This window comes from Meleagris gallopavo, chromosome 2 (assembly GCF_000146605.3).
Source record: "Meleagris gallopavo isolate NT-WF06-2002-E0010 breed Aviagen turkey brand Nicholas breeding stock chromosome 2, Turkey_5.1, whole genome shotgun sequence".
Taxonomy (NCBI): Eukaryota; Metazoa; Chordata; class Aves; order Galliformes; family Phasianidae; genus Meleagris; species Meleagris gallopavo.
The window spans coordinates 45,409,485-45,434,114 of NC_015012.2; the positions used below are offsets into that span (position 1 = coordinate 45,409,485).

General features: G+C 37.5%; 1 protein-coding gene across 2 annotated transcripts in view; it reads right to left on the reverse strand.

The window, feature by feature from the left end:
• EPM2A (EPM2A glucan phosphatase, laforin) overlaps window positions 1-24,630 on the reverse strand; it is a 35,454-nt gene that overhangs the window by 10,278 nt on the left and 546 nt on the right. The window contains exons 2-3 of one of the 2 annotated variants that reach the window (XM_010707139.3): window positions 23,263-23,400; window positions 14,628-14,802 (exon numbers count right to left, since the gene is read on the reverse strand). In XM_010707139.3, the coding sequence (XP_010705441.1) occupies window positions 14,628-14,802; window positions 23,263-23,299 (212 nt within the window). In that variant the 5' untranslated portion in view covers window positions 23,300-23,400. Of the gene's footprint in view, window positions 1-80; window positions 131-14,627; window positions 14,803-23,262; window positions 23,401-24,630 lie in introns of those variants that run through there. The other variant, XM_031552451.1, reaches the window with a different exon arrangement.

Consider the following 24,630-nt stretch of genomic DNA (forward strand, 5'->3'; position numbering starts at 1 on the left):
ATGCAGATGAGTCCCTGGTTTGGTCTTGTACAACAATTCTGACTTCACTCCATTCTCTTTAAATAAAGGACACCTCTCACCAAAATGAATCCTTGCCACTGAAATATGACATCATAATGCAGATCTGAGGGGTTGTGACATTGACAATTCACTGCACATCACACAGGGCACATAGGTAAATTATTGTGATCTTAATCCCTTCTCCTGCTGACTTACTGATGAAGTCTCCTTGTAGAAGAAAATCTGGGCTTTGTGATGAGAGACTTGACTTAAGCAGGATTGAATGAACACAGTCTGATGCACTCAGAGGCCCACCATGCAGGCAAGCACTATTGGCCACAGTAGGAGAGCAAGGTTTGATGACACTAAAGCTTAACTCACAAAACACCAACATCCAATTGCCAGGCTTAATAACATCACTCTTCTCAATAAAGATGGGTTAAATGGCTATAATATTAGCAGAATCTTCACAGAAAAGTGCTGATTAATGATAAAACTACATCCTGCTGAAGTGACACAGCTGCACATCTTGTAATAACTACTTATATTTTTGAACAAAAAAATTACTTTTACTTAAATGCCAAACATAGACCAACTCATACCAATTGCTGTGCTCGATTGCTGAGAGTGTGCAGTTTATTTTGAAGTTAAGAATTCTACCCAGGGCTTTAAATGAGGAAAATTAAACAGACCACGGTGTATTTTCAGGGTGGTTTGGTTTGTTGTTTTTGTTTTGTTTTCTTCTACTTCTGATTTGGCACTGTGATGAAAAGTAATTAAGCTCGGGCAAATGTTCTTCTTAGATGTAATTTGGACTACTTATTGAGCCTCTCACATGGGAGCATACTTGGCAACTAAAAAGGAACACCTGCTTTTATCACCTTAGAACAATACTTTGTCAGCTTAGCAATATGCAAAATTTCTCAAGCACTTAAGTCCCGAGTGCTAAGCTTAATAATATTGTATTTATTCCATGCTCACAAATGTGTGAGTGTAGCATTAAACTACACTATTTACTGATATGCAGAGCAAATGAGCCACTAAGAATTGAAATTAAGCTGACAATGAGCTAAAATGGAAAAAGCTAATAAAAATACCAGTGATACCTGAAATACAAGGTTACACATTCAGACACAAAGCAGTTCCAGTAGCACAGTGACTTAGAAGATTTCTGCAACACAGGGATGATGGTACACAAAAGGGCTGTAGTTGTCTTCTCTTCACCCACCAGCCTGTGTTTCAGGGCCACAAAAATGACCAAAAGGCTGGAGCTCATCTTCTATAAAGACAGCTGAGAGAACTGGGCTTGTTCAGCTTGGAAAAGAGAAAGCTCTGGAAGACCTCGTTGCAGTCTTCCAGTACTTAAAAGAGATTTAGGTAACATGTTAGGAGGAAATTCTTTACTCAGAGAGTAGAGAGGCATTCGAATAGGTTGTCCATAGAAGCTGTGGATGCCCCACATCCACAGATGTGGGGGCAAGAGTTCAAGACCAGGCTGGATGGGGCCCTTTGCAGCCTGATCTAGGGGTGGTAACCCTGACTGTGGTAGGGGGACTGAAACTGGATCATCTTTAAGGTCCCTATTCCTATCCAAGTTCCCTATTCCTTATCCAAGGTCCCTATTCCTTATCCAAGGTCCCTATTCCTTATCCAAGCCATTCTACGATTCTGTGATTTATAGCTGGTGGTATGATGACAAGACAAAGCACAACCGCGCTAATGTCTAAGCACAGCTTTCCACCTCATTCATAATCTTCTGGTGGATTCTAACTGTGGGAGAATTCAAGTCATTCCAATACCTTCGAACAGATGCCTAAAACAGCAGTTGGTACCAGTGTCACTCAGAAATGACATAAAATAGGAGCAGAACTAAGGTTTCACACAGGTAATCAGGGCCACTGATATGCTAGCATATGTGAAACACAAAAGCTCAGTGTTGTGTATGCTAGAAAGCCTGATTAATTTGAAGTCCTCTGGCATTGCATGTGATAGAGACACTCCTATTCCACTGAGTTATTTTTTAATGTACACACAGCCTTGAAGTTTCTGTTACTCTGACTCAAGCATAAATGCTCTCCTGACCACAAACTGAACCTGTGCAGCTTAACATCAAAAGCATGGAAGCACAGGAAGTTAACCAACAACAAAACTTTCTCTCCACACTGTACAACTGCTCTTAGTTTCTGATACTTCAGAAAAACTCAATAGCGCTCAAGAAGCCAAATCAAATAGGCATAAAACTTTCTCATCACTTTATTCACAGAAATCGTAGAACAGGGGATTACCTACCTAAAGATGTTATAAATGTAATGTGATAAATGTAATCAGTAAATACTTACAAAGGATCTTTTCAAATCTTTTACCAGGAAACACCAGCAGTCTGAGGTACTAACAATAATCTGAAGAAAGTTGAGAAACTTTCCACAGAAATATCAAGTACTTTGAAGAGCAAAAAGAAATAGAGAACAACCAACAAGAACAATCAACTGCACAAAGACAGAATGGGAGCCACCTGCTTAGCTAACAGTCCTAACAAAAAAGTAGATCTATTGTTAATGATAAACCAAAAATACTTCAAAATGATGCTTCAACCTCATCTATTACATGATTCTGTGAAAAAGGATAGGAGTTTTCAAGCATATAAGAAATGACCACAAAGAAGCGGGATTTGCGCCCCTGTCTGATGTGGACAGGACAAGAAATGAACTTAAATGGCAAGCTCAGGAGACTTCAGTTAACATTAGGGAAGCATTTTAGTAGCAAGAATAGTGAGTTAATTGAATGAAAGAATGGGCTGTAGAATCTCGTAACTGAGATGAGATCATATGCAAGACCACACTGGATAAACTTGGAATTATTTAAATATAATTGAGACTAAGTCAGAGCAAGAAAATGGACTGGATGTTTTCTTAGGTCTCTTTGAGTCTATGATCTATGATACTACAATCCTCTTAATCTCCCTCTCTAGAATCACTACCTATATTTACTTATCAAGCTCCATCTTTAAATAATTCAGGTTCCTTGTAATCCTTAACCTATTTGAAAGGTCATGCCAGAATTCAGCTTTATTCCTTTGATGTCAGAAATACTGTTCTAGTTTACAATCTAAGTTCAGAACCAATTAATATCCATTTGATATTACATAAATTTTTTCCTCCCTTGTACTAATTCCCAAATGCTTTTCACAAATAGCAATATATTCTCTCTCTCAGTCTTAATTTAACAACACCATCTATCTCAGATACTACAGGTAGACAAGCTATGGAAGTACAAAGTTTTTTGCAAGTAAGTTTACTTTACTACAGCTTCAGAGACGTGACTGTTACATAGCCTCTGGAAGATGCTCTCATTCATTCCAAGCTCAGGTATCTCTGCTTTCCACTGCAGTTTGTGTTGAAGGCATATCTTATGTCAGGGAATCCAAAAACAAAAATAATGTTCCATATTTAAATATATTTGCAAAACCAAATCTGTGATTTCCACTGAACTCATACAAAGAAGATGTAAAGTTATTCCAATCAGAAGTTTGAGAGTTTTTTTTTTTTCCTGGGGTATCTGAGGACCATGAAGTTTATCTGAAGAAGACAACAGAGATGAGAAAGTGTATCCCCATTAACAGGGGTTACATCATTACTTCAAATGTTAATTACTGAGAGAACTGAAAAACCAGCCTGATGCAGCTGACCTCTTCCATGGGAGGACTAGAACATGCCCCAGATTCATCCCCCTTGAGAAACTGAGTGCAAAAGGAACTGTAAACTATCTTTGCTCTTCTGTCACAATAATAGATAAATGAAACTTAATTCTGCCTCGGGGATAAATGGGCATGCTCCAGTGAATTCAGTGGAGTTGTTCTCATTAAGGTCACAGTACACTGCTATCTATACAGGGAAATAAACTTTTCTATCTTCTCATTCACCTCACTCCATTAAGAAGCTTGAAGCCAATGATTTTATATCTCATGCATTTTTAATAATCTATTTTATCTCTGTTCTAGAAATGATCTAAAATAACTTGGTCATACAAGACTTTACACACATGACCAAAATTAAATTATGGAAGATAAAATTTTATCTTCCCTGTGTTCAAAGTGAAATATTTTATGTCATATTTCACTATGTTCTTCTATCATGAAGATAAGATACTGTAAAAATAAGAACATGATCTTATCTCGCACAGTGATGCCTTGCAAGATGTCTAGATCTAGCCTTACAGGATACAGTCAGTACTGGTTTTCAAACATACACGGGAGGTTTCTGCTGATTCCTAGGAGCACACTGCATGCAGCAGAAGGCAGTATTTGCCTTTGCAGGGAATGACTCTTCTCATGACCGCCTTTGTATAAATACTATCTGAAGCAAACGAAGTGCCAATTGCAAAAATATAGCCTGAGAAGAGAAGCAAGTTCCAAAGCTTGCACTGAATAATCTCAGGACTTTGTTCTGGAAATGACTGCTCAGTTGGCTTGTGGGAATTCAAACTTCAATGCTCCAGTTTTAGAGTCTTGTTTCATAACTGGCTGCCAATGGTTACTTCCTATGTACGTCTCCATCGGGTTGCCAACATTCCCATTTGTTTTGAATTAGAACAAATACTTAGAAACACAAGAACAACAGGCTGCTAAACTAAGCCAGACAGTAATGAGCCATGAATCCCTTGGCAAAAGGAACGAGAATTTCTAACATTAATGCTTAGTAACATGAATGATGCTGCTGGCATCCGTAAATTAAGGCATCTTAACAAAGTTGACTCAAACCCCTATGGACGAACTTTAAGTTAATACCTGAGAAGTGTTAGCAAAAGTATCTTTTACATTTTTTTCAGTGTTCTGTGATCCGAACAGTAATATGTACACACATGCAGTGTACTGGAATGTCCTCAGAGCTAGGAGACAGTCAGAGGAAAAAGCACACCCATTTCTCCTGGTACCATCCAAACACAACAGTCCTAATGGATACTGCACCTGTGTTCATTCCAGTTAAATTATTTATCCAGAATTTCCAAAATTTCAACAGTTCATTTACATTCATTTAAAAGAGGGAGAAATGCATTCCAGAGTACCACAGACTGGGGAAAACCATTTTAGAAATATTGAGAAAAACTGAATCAATTAAACTTCACAATCAGTCAGAAATATCTAAAAGAGTCCCCCCCCTTCTCCCCCCCCAAAAAAAGTCTAGTCAAAGGGACAATGGCTATCTGATAATATCATAATAAATTTCCAGCAAACTTATTTTTAGCTAAGATACCTGGATACCAGATCATAAACCTGAGATTAATAACCCTGGTGAATGAGTTGCCAACCCATAACAGAACTCTATTATAACAACCCCTTGTCCCTTTATTTTTCCCTGGTTCTGTGTGTTTATACATGCTTTTCTGCCTAATTAGCCTTCTCCAAGTCTTAGAAAATTAACAGAAATAATAATAATAAAAAGTTAACAGTCTGCACCCTTCATTCTGACATAAACAACATCTCTAGTACTCAAAAAAAATCAAGCAGATAGCAGAGCATTATAATAATCTCAACTCCCAGGTCTGCAAGCAGAATCTGAATGATAGAGATGAAGAGGCAAACATAGGGAGAGAGCTGTAGAAAGCACCTTTGCAGAGCATGCTTGGAGTGCTGCACGGATTAGAGAACAGGAGCTGAGTTAGCATAGTACAGCTGCTGAGCACTTCCAAAAACAGCTATCCTGCTTCATGACTCAAGCTAACTCATATACTAGCACAATTCATGAAAGACAAGACTAGCTCTGTATTTTCTCTCCTGGATCCTAGAGGAGCTGAAGAAAGGGAAAAAAAAAAAAGAAAAGAAAAGGAAAAAAAAAACCACAAACATTTGACTTGAAATTTTATAAATTAACAATTCTGCAGTTTTTATGGGAACCAAAAGATTAACAACAAATATTACAGGTTGCCTAAGTTTTTAAACTAACGTATTTTTCCAGCTTTATTTCTTTTCCTAGCTATATCATTTTTGAGATTGGAGTATTATTACAGTACCATTGGAGAATTTAATTGCAAGCACTTGAATAAACTTACTAAAGTCAGCTACTGTTACTAAAATTCTTGCAAATGTGTTTGTGTTGTCAGCTGAAGCATAACTTCATAAAACATTACTCAGTACTGGATAGCCTTCTACCTAGACCATCAATATTTATGAGGAGGTTTTTCCTCTTTTATTTTACCAGATTGAAGCAACTCAGTGTTGAAAGGAAACCCAGCAATTCAGCCCGTGGCAGTGAAAGCAATAGCTAATGTTCTGTTTAGGAATGGCCTGCACAAGGCCTATCGTTCTAGCTGGCAGCCTGGTAACTGAAAGAAGAATGCTAAGGAAACTATGAAGGAAATTGTATGTTCTCCTCCTCAGACTTCCATCTTGAGACAATGAAGGCACAGGTTATAACTGTTCTGAAGAGTTTTGAAAAGACAGCCCTGGAAAAGCTAGAAAACTAAATAAAAAGGTTCTGAGAAACCCACAAAATTCAATACCAACACATCCTTTCTCTAAACTGAATGACAGAGCCACGGAGAGTCTTGCGCCTGGCCATCTGATCAGTGGATTTTGCAAATGAATGCTACCATCTTGCTTCTGCTGCTACTTGTCCTGGTTTCAGCTGGGACGGACGTGATTCTTCCTTCCAGCAAGGGGAGAGCTGAGGAAGCATGAGGAGCTGGGAGTGGATAGAACTACCTGCCAGGTCAAACCACAACACTATTCTGCACTCAATTACTTTAAACTACAGGTAGGTAGACAGGTAAGTAGGTAGGAAGGTAAATAGATACAATAGACAAAAAATATCAACATTCGACTTCATTGATGATCTAATTTATATTCTATGTTCTTGTCTCTGTATTAAAACTGAAATGCATATTTCCCCTTTTCCTTCTTCTTGCATGCTTAAGATCATCTTTTTTCATTAGCAGGTTTTTCACATCAAAGTGAAAGACATTTCATTTAAGCTCACAAAGCACAGTATCTTTTGAGCCGAGAAAGAAGAAATCCATATTTCTTATAACTTGGTAACCTTTATGACACCTGACATAATTTTCATCTTAGTTCACAAGAGGACACACATTAAACTCATGAGCAGTGTCATGGATTTATATACCTGACTCCCTGAAATTAAATTTCCCAAAGTAGAAGCTTAAAAGAAGAGAACAAGTGAATTTTCAGTACAGCCTCTTAATATGCTTCCTAGGAAGACAAACATAATTCATTTCTTTGGTTTTGTTTTTTTCTTGCAGAAAGTAGATTATACATAGGAAAATATACAGCAGCAATTTGATAATGTTTACTTGCTCCTGGGAAATAAAATAGTTAAGCTTTGAGACAAACTTCAAACAGACTAAAACTACATACAAGTTTCCTTCCTAATAAGTAATTTTTTATTCTTTAAGTAGAATTCCCCATATTTTTTGTATGGAGGACATTTTTTAAAAGCATTCAAGCATGAAAGCTTGTTTTTAAGTCTATCAGCACTTACAAAAATTAAAGCTAGAGGTAGAATTTGTAATTTCATACCTTCAGACTGCTACTCTTCTAAATGAAGTATCTTTTACACTTTCCCCATTTCATTTATATTGAAAGAAGAAAGCAGTGTTGTTTTATTTGTTTGTTTTTTTCAGATATTATGACTTTGAGGTTGCTGGTTTCAGAATTACAGTATATACTCAGCAAGTAAACACCAAACAATGTGGTGGAAATAAACTAAGTAGGTAGCTCCAAAAGTAACATTTTCTATTTATTGGAAACTACAAGAGATACAAAGAACAGAATATCACTATTTGATAGAGCAAATATTCAGCTAAAGAACAGTTTTTCAACACAGTCATCACCATTAGCTATGCATTTTTTGCCAGCAATAAACAAGAGCCTTGTCAAAATATGCATGGCCATCCAGAATGTGGCTTGCTTTTCACATTGCTATCTCCACTGTTGAAACGCAGCACCCAGTGCAAACCGACTGGTTTGTCTGCACCAATGTTCAGCAAGCTTCAATAATTGTCAATGGGTGCAATTTTCTCTTGAATGGAAAACCACACCTTTGCTTCACCTGCGCTTCCATAAAAGATGCCATTCTGCCAAACAGCATATATATGTAATGGAATACGGGTGGGAAGGTTTAACCTCAGCTGCCATACCACCACCATCTGCCTGTGATGTCATGGGTGAACATAAAAACAGGAGGAATTACTTTTGGAGCACTCCTCATATCTTGTGGTGTCACCTTTCCCATTTGGAGACTGAAAACTCCTTCAGATTCTTCTCTAAACTACTCTGTAAGAGCCAGCTGAAGACCTGCTGGCCTAGATTGGTCCAGGAACTGTACCTGTGAAGACACAGAAGGGTGATGCAGGGACAGCCTATGTGGCAAATGCCAAGTCCCTGGTTTGAATGTTTTGCTGGTTGTAAATTTTGAGGGTTTTTTTTAAGTTATATTCTTTCAATAACAACAAAATGTCTGAGTATCTGAATTCTCACCTTCCTGGTAAATAAAATAAAATAATAAAAAAAAAAAGCAAGAAAATTGAGTATTCTATCTCTCTCTTTGAAAAAGAGCTTCTGTTATCTTGAGATAAACTATATTAAGAAACACCAGTGATTACAGTGGTCCTGACAAATGCATGTAAAAGATAATGAGAAATAAATATCTGTGAGACCTCTGGGACATCCTCTTTGGTGAAAGCACTGCGCTACCTCCCTCTCTGCCCGCAGCCCAACTGTGAGCTAAATGGAGCAGGATTTCACCATCTCAAGCAATTTCATTCACAGCCAGCACCACCAGCAAATTGCTTCCCAGTAAAGGCAGAGCTTTACTCTCTCACTGACCACCTGAATGCTAAAGACTAAAAAGCAAAAGAAAGGGCTGAAGACGAAGAAGAAGTATTTCAGAAGAAATACTGGCAAGGGACAGGCAGGCTCAGTAAGACAGAAAAAGAAACTAGAAGCAGCAATAGGTTTTGCTCCCTAACAGTGATCTCCACATAAAATTCATGCTCGCTAGACTATCAACATTTGTCTGCTCTATCCTGCAGAGAAAAACAGAACAAATAAGTATGTTTACTCCTCAGGTTTTTTTCATGCAGGGTTCCTGGGTTTTGCTCCTGGGTTTTAAGCTTTTCTTTCAAGAGAAGGAAATTATGTTGTGCAGCAACACAGCTATGAAAAGATCCATTTAAAAAGTGGTTTTAAGAAATTATTACCCACTACGAGACAGTTGAACAACATTCAAATTGCCAGCTACAGTCAGGCTCTGTTTGCTGCCATTTTATTAACAAAATACTCATTTTGTGAACAATCACTTCCTCCAAAGAAATAATTCTCAGTCAAGTGCCAGTTCCAAATATCACAAATGAACAGCAAAATGAAAAAAAACAAAACCAGATAAAACTCACAAGACTATCAAAACAGCACACTAAGCTGCCCTTTGGGTCCTGCTGCCCACATTCTGTTTGGAATTTATGTAGTTAAATTACCATAGTTCATTTTTGTAAAGCACCCTGCAAGTCACAGGTTCTCAGTGGGTGAAGAAAAACAGTTTATTTCCACGAAACAGTAGCCGGTCTTTGTTTGCAGCTTCCTCTGCCCCTGCCGTGTCACAGCACTCAGTTCAGCTCAGCTACAGACTTCCTACCAGGTACATCTGCACTCAGCATATAGTACCTATTGTTTAATATTATCAATGTAATTCTTGATCCCGGTGATAAGTACAATTTTGGAAATTCGCCAACTTCACCTAGCTGCTTCGAAGCACACTCAGCCATGCTCAACTTACATATATATACATAATTTGGTTTCTAGTAGTCTAGAACTCCCTCTAACAACTGCTGCCCTTCTGAGCGTTGTGCTGACGTGGATCCTTATAGTGATCCCATTTTGTTTTTGCCATTCCCAGGTTGACAGTCCAGCAGTGGCACTGCACAGACCTCATAAAGTTTATGCCATCCCTCTGACAGACAAAATTATATTTATTTTTAATAGCTAACAAATGCAGGAAAAAAAAAGTGTGTTCACTACCTCTCCAGAGATAAATACAATCAGACAAGGACTTTAAAAATTGGTAAAGTTCTTACCAGGAGCTTACAATATGGTTCTCTTCCCTCAGATAAACTCATTATACATATGCTACATTTTCAAGAACTTGAATAGAAAACTGCTAAAAAAAAAAAAAAAAAATCACTTCTTACACTGATTTGAAATGTTTTCTTCCCATCCAGAGACTAGTAAAAGCATTTCATAGTTCTGATTGAGGGCGACAATGAAAAACTTGAAGATATACATGGGACAAAAACTCAAAACTATTTTTAAACCATTTTATAAAAGATTATTCTCACTGATAAGTAAACTGTGGATCTAATTCAGACTAGTTTATAGCTAGGTATAATGAAAGCATATTTAAACAAGTGGTCAGATGTCCTAATTTATGGGATATGCATGTCACAAAACGTGGCTTAGAATATTTTAGTTTTTTAATGTACAAAAAGGCCAGATAACTTCACAATTAGAGCTTCCAGTACTGAAATCAAAGCACAAACTGCTATTATGTTAAGTATTTTTAATCAGGATTATTGTGCTAGAATACAATGGAAAACTTTTGATCTGTAGCTCATTATTTCTTATTCTTTTCTCTAATATTGTTACCACAAGTCTTCTCCAGGCACAGGGGACAGCTAGCTCTCAGCTTTTAATGCTAATTGCTGTAATCTCAGTAGACATCATCATCTCTTAGTTTATAACGTAGGAATAAGGTATCAGTGCAGCTTTCTACCAGTAGCACAGTTCACTGCACTGTAGGTTTTTTTTTTTTTTAAATGACAGCTTCTTCGTTAAAGCTTCTTTTATTTTTTTAAATAATTCAGTAATAAAAGAATTACTTAAGAATGACACAATATAGAAGGGTATTTCATTTTTCAAATGAATTAAAAACAGTTAAGACAGAAGAGAAACTCTCCCATTAAAAAGCAAGTAAAAGCGCTCTCTTCTGTGTTTTTCCAGTTGCACAATTCAAAGGTAATTCTGGGCTCAGACTGAACTGAAATGAATATCATTCATTAATGCAGGCTAGGGAAAGATGAAGGTTCCTAGACCTGAGGTGTCCTCTGCCACTGCAGTGCTCAATTAATTGTTCATGCTCAGCCTTCCTAACATCCCAGATGTCCTGTAGCAACTGGAACATCTGTGTGGCACTCGCAGATGTGACCAAAGAGGTATAAAAAATGATGTTCCTGCATTGCACCAGCTGGAGGACTGACAGTAAACTCCAGACCACCTTAAATGACACTAGATATTCAATTTCAAGCAATAAGACACAATTAACTGGATGTTTAAAGTATAATTCTTGTTTACCTTTTTGAGGCATTAAAGCAATATTCTGATGATAATTGCTAACTTTCCTTTTTGTGGCAATTCTCAGAGGTGGGAGGATAGTAAATATCAAATTAGGGACATAAAATCATTCTAATAATAGAAAACTGTATCTAGATGGCCTTTTCTCCCAATGATACACCTTCCTGTATTACCAAATTCTGTCATCAGGCATCACTGTCTCCAACATTTTATTTAAGGAGTTTGATATTCCAGGTGTCACTCCTCCAAACTCATACAAAGCCATTCTTCTGAAAATTGCAGAGTTTTTAAAATAAATATTAAGACATGCAACACCTTCAAATTAGGAAGTTTGATCTTTCACAAATGGAATTGAAACAGTGCTGAAATGACCCATTTTTAGAGATCTTCTGAAGCCATCTTCTCCCAGAAAAAGATGACGAAACTCTTATTTGGGAAATGACTGTGTCCTAAATTAATTCTTCTGTCCTTATTGCATTAATACTTAACATAAAGAAAAAGGGACTGTTATTTTTTTCTGAATCAGATTTAAGTAATGCATGTCATTACATTTCCAAAAGAAGTGGACACTAACACTACAAAGGTATCAGTCACAACTCTGTAACTGCGACTGAACTCAATTTCACACTTAAAAAAGAATTCACATCCTATTATTCTTAAAAAAATGCACCATACACTCTCCAACCTGAGTTATCAACACAAACTGAGTTCTCAAAATGTAAATTTAAATATAAGTTCACTCATTTATGAGTACATACACATCATTAAGACAAATATGATTCCTCAAAGCTGTCAGCCTCAGCATTATTCAGCATGACTTCCGACAACATCTCATACTGCTACATCTCATTTAAAATTTAAGCACATGTTTTTTGAAGAAACAAGGTGGTAGTGAAGCTAAGAACAACTACTTTTAATCATTGTGATTAGACAGATGGCAAGCAGAATCATTTAAGCAGCTCATGCGGGAGGTCAGTTTGATGGAGATAAACTTTCCTCTCCACCTGATTTGCACATGGCAATCCTATTTAATGTAACAGATCAGTACCATGTCAAAAGCCTTCCCTGATAACAAACTTCTTTCCAGCTACCGCTGCTATATAAAGATCTTACAGCTGGTGGAATTACTCAGAATTCATGCTCCTAAAGATCCCCATAGTACTAGTATCTAATAACCTCAGAAAATATAATCTCAGATGGAACTAAGACCAGACCATACAGCAAGCTTTCAGCTGTAAACACAGAAAGACTCATTCTTTGGTTTCATTTGCTTTTTTTTTTTTTCCTGTTTTGTTGATGCTAATATCCACAGTAACCACTGTAAAAAAATAAATGAATTTTTATCAGCTCACTTTAACTGTTTAAACAAACAAAAAAAATTAACTAGCCAGTAACACTGGACTGCTTTGTTATAATGATTGGGTGTGTGAATCTGTCCCCAGCTGTTAATAACTAAAAAGTCATTTAAGGCTGCATATCTTCAAAGTATTAAGAATTATGCAACAGCCCTGTTACGGGATATGCTCACTTAATAAAGCTTAAAGATAGGAGATAAGAATTACTTACTGAAGCTCTCTATATAATACTGTCTTGAAATGGAGATATGTGTATGCAAGAGGCAAACACGAGATCCTCATTGGGAAATGACTACCTAACACAGAAAATTTACTCAAAATATTCTTTAGTGCAACCTGCAGGTTTTTACCTCATTTTGGAAACATACAGGCATGCAGATAAGGCAGTATTAAATGGATCACTGCTGCCTCTGGGAAGGAAGATAAGTTAGCCTTTGGTGCTTATGTATTCTCCTTCTGATAGCTGTTCCTTTTTCTCACAAACTTTCTCTGCCAAGTGAAGATTATTTGGGATTGACAAGTTTTGGAGGAAACAAGATCACTTCTCTGACAGGATGCTGGAAACGGATGCTTAAGATACAGATAACACTCTGTCAGGAGTATTACATAGCTTGAGGGAGTCCCCAGGAAACAGTACCAAGTCACATCCATACCTGCATATGCCTAACAGTGTTTATGAATCTATAATATTCCAAAAGATACCAAGGGGAAAAAAAAATATATCTTTCCTTTGTTCACTGCAAGTCTCATGAGAAAAAAATTCTGCTTCTTCCATTCTGTCAGAGTTCAAACAAAACAGCAGAGGGAAGAGACAAGACAGTAAAGCTAGCATAGCGAAAGAGTAATCCAGAGAAATTCACACAAAGGAATGCCAAGATTCAGTGAAAGTACAGACTTTGACTTCTTCAAACAATAGGTAACCCTTTAGGATCATTAACCCGCTCTATAGCCAACATCAGCACCAGGTGCCATATCAGGGTTGTCAGCAATGCAACCACTGTTAATCAAAATCTCTTACCATATCCAGAACTGGAGACAGGGACAAAATTACAAATGGTCGCCAAATCCTTGGTGCATACTGCCAGCCACCAGTATGAAGACTGCTGTTCTAAACACAACCTCTGCTTTATGTGCAGCCCCAAAGGGTGCATACTCTCTTCAAGTATTGCTGGTTCTTAATTCAGGCCAGCAGGTTTCACTGGTGAGTCAGCAGTGAGGCATGACAGACTTTTTCAGTGCGTGCTTTGGAGGTCTTTGTATCTTCTCATTCTGCTTTTCCTCACAAAGCAGTGTCTCTAGCAGCACTTCTTGAACCCAGTACTTCAAAGACAAGCTATGATTACAAGAATCCAAGCTTACATGAGTCTTCTAGACTCAAGAAGTTGTGGGAATCAGTTGGGCTCTACTGAACTCCAGGGAAGAACATAAATTCTAAGACATCCTTAAATTTTAGCTTTTTTTTTAAAAAAAAAAAAAGAAAAGAGATCACATACACTATGTTCAAGATGCATACACATACCTATAAGGGATGTCACTAATTGCCACTGCTTTCACACATAAGCAATAATATGACACCCTGTATATTTTTCCCCAGATGATGTACTTCAGCAAAATAATCCCCAACACACACATTTATTATAAAGATGCATATTTACAGACACTAAATTACTGAGATAAACATTTTCTTATGTGACACAACTAACAGTTCCACATAGGCTGCAGGTGTTCTTGAGTACAGAATCCCCCCCTTTTTATTGCAGAAACACAATACCTAATTGCAAAGAAGTGTTTAATCTTTATTCAAATTTTCTGAGGAACTGCTGCCACTCATTGCTTCTAATTCAAAGTTTTTTTTTGATGTCATGTTGATTCCCCGTTTCAATATTTGACACTAGACAAGTCTCAGACTTATCTTTTACCTTGAGTAATGGATAGCTTGATGTCCTGCAATATTAAAATAGAAGTCAGTTGTATGTTTCATCTCATCAGTATGCCCGGAGACTTCAATCCAGTGTGCTATTGGGAGGCAGTAAACTCCATCAACTATGTTGCTCTGGTTATAAACACAACTTCGATCGTGATGAGGCCCATTACCTAGAACAGAAGAAAGGACAATTGTAGGTTGTGTATCCAGAAGATTTTAAAAAAGATCTGCAGGAGATGCAAACTGAGCATTTAAGGCAAGAAGTAGTGTTTGCTACCTGTTTAGACTGCATTTCTAGAACATACCATTAACACCTGAAATAACTACAACACAATTATGGCCTCAAAACGTTCAGCATTACAATCAATTGTAGTGAATGAATTAAAGACAACCTTAGAACTCTATCAGGTTCCCAAATAGTGAACTGTGGAACTCAGAAATTCAGGAATAATTAATTTCATTTAAGTTCCTCATCTAATGTTTGACAATATTTGACCTCAGCATGTAACATTTCTGCTGTGTGATCTGTCTCTCCAGGGTTCAGCTGTCTGTGATTCAAGGTCTAGCACTGATACAGCACAGTTTCATAACCCTGCCTCAGACTTCTAAGGAAATGAGCTAAGCTATGAGACAGACCTTGGAGAAAATACACAGCACAGTCATGCACGATAAGAAAGGTACAAGTGCAAAAAAGAAGGTAGGGCTGTCAAGGCTGGATTGTTACCAGACAAGGATTCAAAAGAAAAAACACTGACATAAGTGGTATAAAAATCTCACAGGAAGAAAAAGTAAGCAGGTGGAAGACAGCAACTTCAAAGCACTGAAGACCAGCTCTCTTCTAGGCTCTGCCTGGCCAGCAGACTCTGCAGCTATCCTCCTGGGGATCACAAGCATGCTAACGCCTAGCCTAGAAGCCCAGTACATCCTACTTGTCTTTTATGTTTGCTAACCAATAAATAACTGCTTTGTACTCTTTGGAGTCTCATTGTATACAGGAAAAGTTCCCCAAGGTGATCCAGAGAGAGACTGTTACATCTGTAACAACAAGCGAGCACTATTACCTTAAATGATCTTGAATAAAGTAAGAAATTTTTATTACCATTATCCACTATCTACTCTCCATTACCCCTCTGACTTATCTTATATCAAGTCTGAGCTTTATTACAGGCAACCAATTTTTAATACCATGCCACAGTAAGCAATCTAAAATGAATAGGCTCATGTCAGTAATGAAAAGGTTATCTAGCCTCCAAAAGTCCAGTACATGTATATTCTTCTCCCTCCATTTTTACGGGCTTATTGTAATACTGACTGCCATGTAGGAATTGTTGCACCGATTAAAAATGACCTAGTCTAAGGCTTGCTTTTAATGTAAACTCGCTACACTTATACATTATTAATAATGTTAGAACATTTTGGAGTAAAATGTTGCCTGCAGGAATGCCTTCAATATCATGTAAATCCTTCCAAGCATCATTCATAAGAGATTTTCTAAAGAGCATTTTAGGAGATGTATTAATGCAATGATTATAGAATAAGACAAACATTTAATAATAAAGCTGAAAAAAACTCCTTATTTCCAGATACAATAGAGCATTCTTTATCATATTGTAAAATACTATTACTTACCAACCAATAAAAAAGAAAATACTAGGCAGAGGACCATTTCCTCTTTCTGTATTTGTATGCTATAGTGGGACAATAATTGCAGGGTGGCAAAGTCTTTGGTTACAGCAAATGAGAATGAACCCAAATGCAGCAGCCATGGATGCAGAAATGAAGGAAAAGAGCTGCTTACCTTTGGAAGGCCTCAGGTCTGCAGGTATCTTTGGCAAAGAGATGCCTTCACCTCCACTACCAACCCTTAAACGAGGTGTGGGAAGGGGTGGACCCTGGCAATCAAAGCACATTCTCTCCCTCTTAATTTCTCCTCTCCCTAAGATGCTAGTAAGCCCCAGAAGACTGGAAATCTTCTCACTCTTCAAATTTGTGGTCACAACTGCATCACTAGATACCTTACAGTTGCCCATTTCCAGCTGCTTCTGCATGAGGCTCATGTTCTACCGTTTGCCAGTTCCACAGTCCATCCTCCTCCTTCAGCTTCAATTCTTGGCTCTCTTCCTCCTTTCTTCTCTATCATCTGCTCTCTTAAATGTCAGCAGTCTCCATGCCTTGTAATCACCTTCACCTTGATCCATTTCCTTATCTAGCCTACAATCACACCCAGCAAAGCCAGGAGTAAAGTGTCACTATAGACATTGCCTCATTTGTTCCCTAAACAGATTTTGTCAATTCTCATTCTGAAAAGCTCCCTTCTCTAACTGTTATTTATCACTGTTGATTTTTCTGCACCACTCAACATCACCTTCCTGCTGTGGCCTACATTCAAACAAGAATCTCTGTATTTCTGTTTTCATTTTAATACTTGAGTATGCAATAACAACTTGCATTCATAGCACTTTTCATGAGAATTGCATAGCTCTTTACTTCTCCTAACATTACATACTCAACTATGAATTAACACCTTTCTTACTGAGATACAACTGCGAAACAAAATGAATACAAAAACAAATACAGCAAGATGATTTCAGACAGGAAGGGAAAAGAATAACCACATTTAAAAGAATATTACTATGGGGAAGGAAAAAAAAAAAAAAAAGGATCACAGTGAGTTGCTTAGAACACTAAATGCCAAATCCCTCTTCCAAGAGTTATGAAAGAATGAAATTATTGGCACAAGCGACCAAGACCTCACTACCCTGGTAAAATGCAACAGATCCTACTTTCCACACAAGTGCTTCCAGCCACCACTTGCTTCACAAGATGCAGTTTAGAAACAAGTTTTTAGAAAAGTGAACATTGTTTTATCAGTTTACACTATGCATCTGCTAGCAGAGTTTGCCAAAGGAAAACCCTAATTTTTCTGGTTGCTGTGAAACAAAGATGCAACGAACAGTGTTTTATGTACAGCCACACTACAGATTTGGAGGCAAAATGTAAAATGATAATTTAGAGCTCCTAGAGAAGGGATTGAAATGTCTTAACTTTTATCTCACAGAGCCATTTAAAATAAAAAATAGAAGTCAGCCAATTAAACTAGCTTTTATTCAAGTTAACTGATCATAAACAGTTCTTCAAATAGAAAACAATTAGGACCACTTACATTTTTTTGTTACATGTTCTATTATACATCTGCAGAACACATACAACTACGAAAACAGGCACAGCTTGAGCAGAAAACATTAACTGCACAAACTTTAGTCCTTCCTTCTCCAGCCCTGTTTCTATAAACTGTTTACCTTGAGCATCCTCTGTCTGAAGCAAGGTGCTTTAACCTCATGGTATGCTCAGGCAAAGCATGCCTTAGTTTCAGCTTACCCTCTAATAGAGCAAGCTCCTTCCATCTCATTTATGAGAAAGTCGATCAACTCTATCTCTCTCAGACTCCAAAGACCCAGCTCAAGACCTCTCAGAACCACAGGAGGAGTCCCGTGCAAAGAATAAAATAGCTACCAGAGGCATGATAAAACTTTGGTACAGCATGTGAAACACTTACTCTCCCCTCTCTTGCCACTACAGGTCAAACAAATTATTTTCTGGATTTGACTAGTTGCAGCATAGGATTTTTCCAAGCTACAAGTAACAGAACTAAAAGACCATCACTTCCTCACTCTGGCCCAGTTGTTTGAACAGTATGGTTGATTAGTAGCTTGTTGGTTTGGAAGGAAACAAACTGTGATGAAGACCACGGTATCAAGCTTAGCAGAATTTGAATCTGAGTGCACTGAGAATGTGTTGCTGCCCTTTTTAACTTCTTACCTCCTGCTTAAGCACCAGAGTGAAAAGTGGCCAGGGCAGAAAGAAGTGCCATGAGACTACTCACGCACAGAGTCTAGACATGAGCTCATGACTGAAGCTGTTCATATCCACATCAACTTCCTATTCTACTTAACCCCTCCATCCCAGCTCACATCAGATCTTCTAAGTGACTTCACTAAGTCAGTCAGCAGCATCACAAACAGAAATGGTACATGCAGCAAGAAGTATTATTTACTCATTTCTCAAAGCATTTCATAAAGTCAATTAGCTACACCAAAGGCCTACTGCTGAAATTTAGTCTTTGTACCTGAAGCTCAGACATACAATACAAGCTGGGAAGGCTATCTGATCACTCTGGGCAACCTCGCCTGTCAGAGTGTGCCTGGGCCTTCATTCCTCTCTGTGGCCTAGCACAAACAAAGGAGGCTCTGGGTTTAATTTACTACAATCCAATATACTTGCAGGACTGCAAGTGCATATCACATCTTTACAAGCAATAAATCCAGCACCACTGGCCAGTCCCATGTAGAGATCAAGCCAATATAGGACTATGGCTCCCAATTACAAGCTGGGTACTCTAGACTTCATTCTGCTAGGAGGGAGACACTTTGAAGCATGCTGGTGCTGAGCATAACTGCATAATGCAAAATCCTCAGGTGGGATACACGGCAAATTCTCATCAAAAGGAATCCTTTGTCCATGTAAATGCAACTGTTCCCTCACACTGGCTGTTATCTCCAAGCTTACCCAGAACTTGTATGAAAACGTCAAGCTACTTTGAATAAACTCCCCATGACTCCAGCAGTCTCCAAGAGTGAGAAATCATCACAGCTCTCACTTCAACGCTCTGCTCAAGCAGAGCAGCTGTATGCCCCCACAACAGCATTTGCAAGAGAACAAGAACGTGGGTCTCAGAACTAAATGCCACTTTCTCACAGGTTGCTCACAGAACCCAGCACCAGATCGCTAGGCAGGTTTCCAAGTACTTTTTACAGAAAACAAACAATTATTTGAGTGGAATTTTAATTTGTAAAGTCAGTAAAATATCATGCATTCTCAATGATTTGGGAGGATTTAAATAACATTTAAACTTCCTTTTTCACAGATAAAATAGAAACAAAATAAAATCCCTTTTCCACTGTTCATCTTTAGAGAAAAGAAGGCAAATACAAACGCACTTTGAGAAAGGACAACACACAATAGGGAGGACACGTTTTTACAGCTGAAACCATTTCTACATAATGATTTTTTTCCTCAAGTGGCAAAACACTGATTCAATTATTTATTTTCGGGAGGCAAATACACAAACAATTTGAAAAATGTATAATTTACCCAGGAAAAAGGATGAGTTAACCATCTGAACAGTACAGAACCTCCTGTTATTCAATCATTTGGGCATTCCTAATTAAAGAACAAGAGAAACTCAGAGATACAGGACCTAATTTAAATGATAGGCTAACACTTTTTCTTTCAGTAAGGTCTAGAATGATTTTATTTGAATTCCAGTTTTGTGATTCTTCACGGCAAAAGTGCTTATTGGAAAGAGAAATGAAAAACAAGTTTCTAGGGGTTAAGTTATAAAGTCCGACTGGTTTTGTAACCTACTTGTTACTCTTCCTACCGCTCACAGTTGCTGAGTGGAATCAGCTAATCTAGGGAATTACTCAAGAACAAAGGAATCAGCAGCCATGCTTACAGTTTGAGCTTCACAGAGTGCTCTTTTCAGCAAATCTGCACAACTGCACATACGGCTTCTGTTTTAACACATATGAAAGATGATCAAAGTGCTATACGAAAGAAGCTGGCTGTACAAACAAACACTTATTATTATCATTTTAATTTTTAAAAAGTCCCCCTTGTAGCTGAAAAATGGCACTGGCGAGAGACTGAAACAAGAATAAAGCAAAGGGAAAACAGAAGAAGATATAAGAATAAGATGTCCAAAGATCAAGGATCAGAAGTAGATCAGTAGGAACCGGAAGAAAATTTTCTGAGATTGGAACTAACAACATAACAGAATACAAAGAAAAACTTTCACTTTCTATCTTATTACAGCTATGCTGCAGGTATGAAAAAATATAATGCAACACAATGCCAACAGTATATTCATCTTCATAATATTGCACACAGACTATATCATGATTTGGAAGAGTCACAACGGTAAAATTATCAGCCTGATCTTAAAAGACAACGAGCAAAATCTAAGATGACAAAATTTCTCAACACCATTAAGTGTCCTGAAGAAAAACACATGAATGAACGAAGAAAATGTAAGATTAACTCTTCCATTGACAGCAGCTTTACAGCAAAGCCATTTCATATATCGTCTAGCCACAGCCCTGCCAGCTACCAGCGTGTTGTGCTGCTACTTGGTAGAAGTTCTAATTTTTATTTTTATGATGTGAAGGAAGTGGGTATGTAGAAACTCCAAGGCACAGAATGGCTGTAGAAGTGCTGTGTATCTTATTCTTGCCTTAGACAGATCCTAAACCACATGAATTCCTTTTCCAAAACTTCCAAAGTCCAAAAAGGTCAGCGTACTACTCAGTTCACCACCAGCTTTGAAAAACCACAGGGTTACTTGATGACTTTGGATACACACATTAGCTTCAATGGCAATGAACAAATCCAAAAAGAAAGTAGTCAAGTAATTTTCAGATCACTTTCAAATCAGTGAGAGCAAAAACTTACTCTTTTAATGTTTGTCATAACTTTTGCAGGACTCAAATTTTAACTATGCTGAAATACTACAAATAACCTGAAATATTAAACTAGCTCTCCTTTAACAAGGTAAATGAATACCTCAAGTTCATGCTTAGAAATTCCACTGGAAGAGCTTAATAATATCATAAGCATTCAAGGCCAGGCTGGATGTGGCTCTGGGCAGCCTGGTCTGGTGGTTGGTGACTCCGCACATAGCAGGGGGGTTGAAACTAAATGATCATTGTGGTCCTTTTCAACCCAGGCCATTCTATGATATGGTATGATATAAACATTCTCGATATAGGGAAATGGAGAGGTATTAAGGAACAGAAGTTTTGGAGTTTTTTTGTTTTTGTTTTTTTTTTTTAAACAATAAAGCAATGGGAACTAAAGGAAACACTTAAAAACTTCTGAAATGAAGGATTTAAAAGCCTAAGTATTTGCTATCTTCTTTATCTTTCATATCTATATGACAGTGGAGAAAATCATCAAGTTCTCTTATGCTGCTGTGCAATGTCATTATCAGACATTATTGTAACTGAACTTCCACCACTACACTTGCAATATTCAGATTTACTTATCTTTTACATCAGATTCTGCCACAGAAGTCCCACTACTGTCCATCAGAAAGACATTCAACCTTTCATGTCTGAAAATATGACCTGTCTCAATCCCATCAAGTCTGAATTGCTATTGATTGCTGAAAACCAGAGATCTGGAAGCTGAATTTCCCTGGAATTTATCTAGGTTAGGTATTTCAGTAGTTTGAGTCTGTCACAGACCTTTAGACAGAAGTCCCACCTTTCAAGAATCTAAGCAAAGCCCCTGCATGGCTGGCCTTTATTTTCACATCTCAAATACTGCCAAAGAACATATCTGAATTCTGTATTTCACGTACTTGCATGCTTAATAAAAGTATACCCACTCTGCTTTTTAATGCCTTTTCTATTGTCACTCATCTGTCTTCTCTTTAGATGCAGAAAGCAGTAGGTATATTTCTGGTACTGCTTAAATATGTAATAGTGCTCAAAAGAAAATTGTTAATTTGCCACACTAGCTCACTAACTCCTTGTTCATGCCTAGTTTGGTTTTCAGAAACGTTTCCTTGTATGTGCTAATCCCCTAAAAGTATCCAAAAAGCAGAAGACCATTTCATGGTGAGTTTATTTTCTGTGAGACTAAAATCAAGATGATTCAATTTCTCATTTTGTGGACTGATATACGTAAACAACAAAATAAGTTTTAAATCTTATTAAAATCCAGATTTAATTCAAGATTTCTTTAGTCTATTAGCCTACCCCTAGAAATATTCTTTTTATAGATTTTAATTATCCCAAAATTACAAATAAATGGTATACAAGAAAGCCCTCTTCATCACCTAATGCTGTTTATCAACAAGTTTTTTTATTTTTTTTTAATGGGAAAATAAAAATTTTCTAAGGCAACTTTCAAAAACATCTGTTTTATTTCTCTAAGACTGCTTAAGCACAGGTGTTTCACAGTGGGAGCTACTGCTATACTAAGGACATTTAGCCAAATGGTCCAACAGTCCAATCTGATGATATAGATTAAGCCACAGAAAAGCAACTCAAAAGGAATTCCAATCATGAAATGAATGCTCTTCATGGTGAAATGGTGGAAATAAGAATTAAATAAATGCAATGATAGAATAATGGATGGTAATAACAAAATACATAATGTAGAAGTCTTTTAACTGCTCTGAAACTCCATATGGTATTGTACTGTATATTACTGTTTTACTTAATAGCAAACCAGAAAAGATCACGAAATTATAGGCAGGAAATAAGCTATATCAAGACTGTAACCACGGCAAAATCTTAAGCAAGAGATTATCCCAGTTACCTTTCTTTCTATAGATCAATGCTTTTCAACATTGAAAACAAATTCTTGACCCACACTGAATGCTTCTGTCCCTTAGAAGTGAAGACAAGGAGTGAAGTGGGGGACAGCAATAATGGTAAGTGAGGCATTTGCATAAACAATACATTTATTTTAATTTTATCATTACAATCACAAATGTTTAATAGCCTTTCACAGCAGTCAGAGCTGTCCTGGAATTATCACTGTGGGTAGGAAACAACACATACCTGTCCAAGTCATGTGTATGGATTTGGCAAATACCATTGCACATACTTATTTTCACTCTTCTAATTTTGCAGTTTCTTGGGCAACTCTCCATTGCTTTATAGATCTCCAGTAGACTGCTCAGCTTAAGTTGCTTAACGCTGACATACAGATAGAAAGGAAGAAAAAAGTTGTTACTCATCATGTCATTATATGTGTTGAGAGAGGTGAAGAATAAAAGACCAGGAGCTACTGTACTTTGTAAACAAAAGTTTCTCTGCATCTACTATGCTGTATTCAGAAGCAGATTTCAAAATTATTCAGTTTTACTCACAACAAAGTTTCCTCACATCTGAAAGGTGCCAGAGCATGGTGCAGGAAGCAAAAGACTCACCTGAACGAAACATGTACTCTACACAACTATTCAGCAACCAACACCCTATTGCACTTTTTGTTCCTTGCTGGACACTATTTTCTTAACAATAAGACTAGAATGGAGGAAGGAAATAAAACCCTACATTATTTTCAAAAGTGGAACAGATGATGTAAACTAAATAATGATGAGATTTGCGAGCAGTTGCAAGAAGAGAAGCAGTCCCTGGCTGTAAGCAGCTATACACAGGTAAAATGGCGACACCCAGTGGGAGCAGTACAGCATAAAACAGCTCCATTAAGAGGGCTGGAAAAACGTTAACCGAGAAGTGAGACAGCTTCATGTTTGCACTCTGAAAAATGAATTAGTACTTACTTAAAAATAACTTGCCTATTTTTGTGAGCAGCTGGACTAAGCTGTAAGAACAGCTGCTGTGAAGAGTTCTGCCATTTGCAGGGAAGTCCCAGCAGACCCTAAATTCTGCTCTGCACTGCTCAGGGGCAGCACCGCAGGCCTTGCCCCAGGACATCTAACAGAGCTCCTGCAGCACCAAGCTGAGCAGGCAGATCAAGCAAACTAAGAAGGCATCTAAGAAATCAGTAGCAGAAAGAAGAGCAAAAAAGTGTAAAAAAATAAAAATAAACAAATAAAAAAATAAGGTGAGGTATGATATGTCCAAAGAAGTTTGTAACATGATAGACTCTAACAGAGGCATGTATCAAAGTACATTTCCTTAAGCCTTAAGTAACCTTAGTTACTTAATTCTTAGAATAAAATAACTTACCCAACAATTTTTTTTCCCACTTTTTTCTAGAAAATGAGTAGCCAAAGTCAAAATAAAGAGAAGCTACAAAGTCACTGAGCCACAATGCCCAAGAGAGGACCATACCAGGGTCAACATACTGAGCCAGAGGCTTCTAAATTGAACTGTGGGCTCCTAAGAAATCACAGAGAACCATTTACTCCCCCAAATAATGTTTTTTCTGTTGTTGTTGTTGTTTTGTTTTTTTTGTGTGTG